The sequence below is a fragment of the Hydra vulgaris genome, chromosome 04, assembly GCF_038396675.1.
Source record: "Hydra vulgaris chromosome 04, alternate assembly HydraT2T_AEP".
Lineage (NCBI taxonomy): Eukaryota > Metazoa > Cnidaria > Hydrozoa > Anthoathecata > Hydridae > Hydra > Hydra vulgaris.
The window spans coordinates 24,971,909-24,974,240 of NC_088923.1; the positions used below are offsets into that span (position 1 = coordinate 24,971,909).

Below are 2,332 nucleotides of genomic sequence, written 5' to 3' on the forward strand. Positions count from 1 at the left end.
CAATCAACGTCAACTTTAAGTATTTGTATTGTCTTTAGCGCAAATTACAAGGAAAAGTTTTAGAAAAATTGAAAAATTTGGTTTAAATATTCCTTATAACTAGTTCTATAATATTTAAACTTAACTTAAGAATTTTCAAAACATACTCTTGCTAAGTTAACTTTAAATATTATAAAATACCATTTTTATTTTTTTCAAGTTAAAAGTACTAAAACGTACTTTTTATTTAAAATATTTGCTCAACTTTTCTTTAAATTTAGTTTTATTAGGTTTTTTTCAATTTTTTAATTGTTTTATTTCTAAAAGAGTTGAGCTTACAAATTTTGCGAACTAAAAATGGTTGCTCGCATATCCTTGGACACATTTTATCACAGTGACATTACTTTTGATATTTTATTAAAGATTTATAAATTATAGTACTAATTTAATTAATTTTTGCGTAAAGAATATAAGTCCTAAAATTTAAATTATGCTAAACATAACCAAGTCTCACGAGTGAAAATAGTCGAAATCTTACATCCTAGACAAAACAGTTAAACAGCCTGGATATGGCCATGTCTACACGTCTATATCAACAAATCCCATTTTTATATTATTTAAGTATTTATAAAATATTTTATTTAAAAACTTTATTATAGGGAAAGAATAAAATTGAAAACGACTCTTTCGAACTCGCAGTTGAAAAAGTAATGTTTTATTTACAACTAATCATCCGTATTTATGCATACATATTGTTGTTGTTATTAGTTAAACATCCGTATCTATGTATACATATATATTGTTGTTGTTATTAATTAAAATAATTTAATGTCTATGTGTATATGTATATATATATATATATATATATATATATATATATATATATATATATATATATGTATGTATATATATATATATATATATATATATATATATATATATATATATATATATATATATATATATATATATATATATATATATATATATATGTATATATATATAAAAGTAATAATAATTTATGTTATAGTTGTTGTTGATGCGTATTAATGTATATATATACATATATTTGTTATTAATTGATCATAATTTGTTGCTTAAAGGTGAAGAAATTAATTGAAAACCAACGCGATAACATTCTTAATCTCAAACAACAAGAATTTGAAACGATGCTTGAAATTAGCAGAAATGAGGCAATAGGAAGTAGTGTTATCAATATTCTTAATAAACATGAAGTGTTAAAAGTTGAAGAATTTTTAAAATTGATCAACGACTTTTTGTATAACGTGATATCTCACACACAAAGAGTAAATCGTTTGAAATTGAACTTCATGACCTCGAGGAAGACAGAAATTTCAAAAAGGTAAAGAGATTTTGTTTTTATTTTAAGTTTAATTTTGCACTGTAAAAAATCAAATAGATGGTCTTTAAGATTTAAAAAAAAAAAATTATTAATCAAATTTTTTCCTTTTCATTTATAAAATTTTGTCCATTTAATTTAAAATTTATTTCCTCGTGATTTTGATAGGAGAAAAAACTTTTATAATTATTAATAGTGTTTTATAGTTTATTATAAATTATTATTAGTTCAACCTCGCCTAAGTAAATATCAATTATGTTAAGTAATCCGAAAAACTAGTAAATTCTACGAGGATCATTTAAATTTTTTTGTTAAAAAAAGTTGCTTATTTTAAACTAATTTATTTTTAGAACGCAGTTATCAGAAAAATACTTGTTACAAAACAAAATAGAGGAATGGTACCAAAATTTACAAAATATAGGGTATAGACGTGGTAATCACATTCACCTAATACTCAAGAAACATCTTAACAAAAATGACATTGAAGCATTTGAAAACTATCTAGGTACAAAATCTGATCTTGCATGGAAATTAGCTGATATTCAAGAAAATATTGAAGTTGAAAAAGATTGTTATGCATCTCTACAGCAACTTGCACTGAATTGGAACTTTCAAAGCTAATCTTTAAAATACTCAATGATCACATAAAATGGAGTACTAACATTTAAAAAGCATTTTTTAGTTTTTTCTTATCAAAGTGTAAATATTTAACTTTGTTCTTATACCAAGTATTCTTGGAGAAAAGTTGTTATATTTAATTTTTTATTTAATTATATACAATTTTTTCTAAAATAATTTTATATAAAACTATAACAGTTTAATATACTTTTCAGGAAATTATTACTAATTAACAGTAGCTGTGGGTAGCTCGTGATACGGCTTATTCGTTAATTAAATTATCATTATTAGTTAATTCTATGCGGATAATTAGTTGATAGTTATCAGTAAATAAACCATGTCTAACAATTTAACTTAATATATTAACTTAAATAA

At 22.1% G+C, this 2,332-nt stretch overlaps 1 protein-coding gene across 1 annotated transcript; it reads left to right on the top strand.

Annotated features, from left to right (window-relative positions):
* The first annotated feature begins 250 nt into the window (after nucleotides 1–250).
* On the top strand, nucleotides 251–2,028 carry LOC136079039 (uncharacterized). Its single transcript, XM_065794790.1, has 3 exons — nucleotides 251–686; nucleotides 1,083–1,342; nucleotides 1,690–2,028. Exons 2-3 carry the CDS (start codon nucleotides 1,149–1,151, stop codon nucleotides 1,958–1,960), a joined length of 465 nt encoding a protein of 154 aa, XP_065650862.1. The 5' UTR covers nucleotides 251–686; nucleotides 1,083–1,148; the 3' UTR covers nucleotides 1,961–2,028.
* Nucleotides 2,029–2,332: the final 304 nt, after the last annotated feature.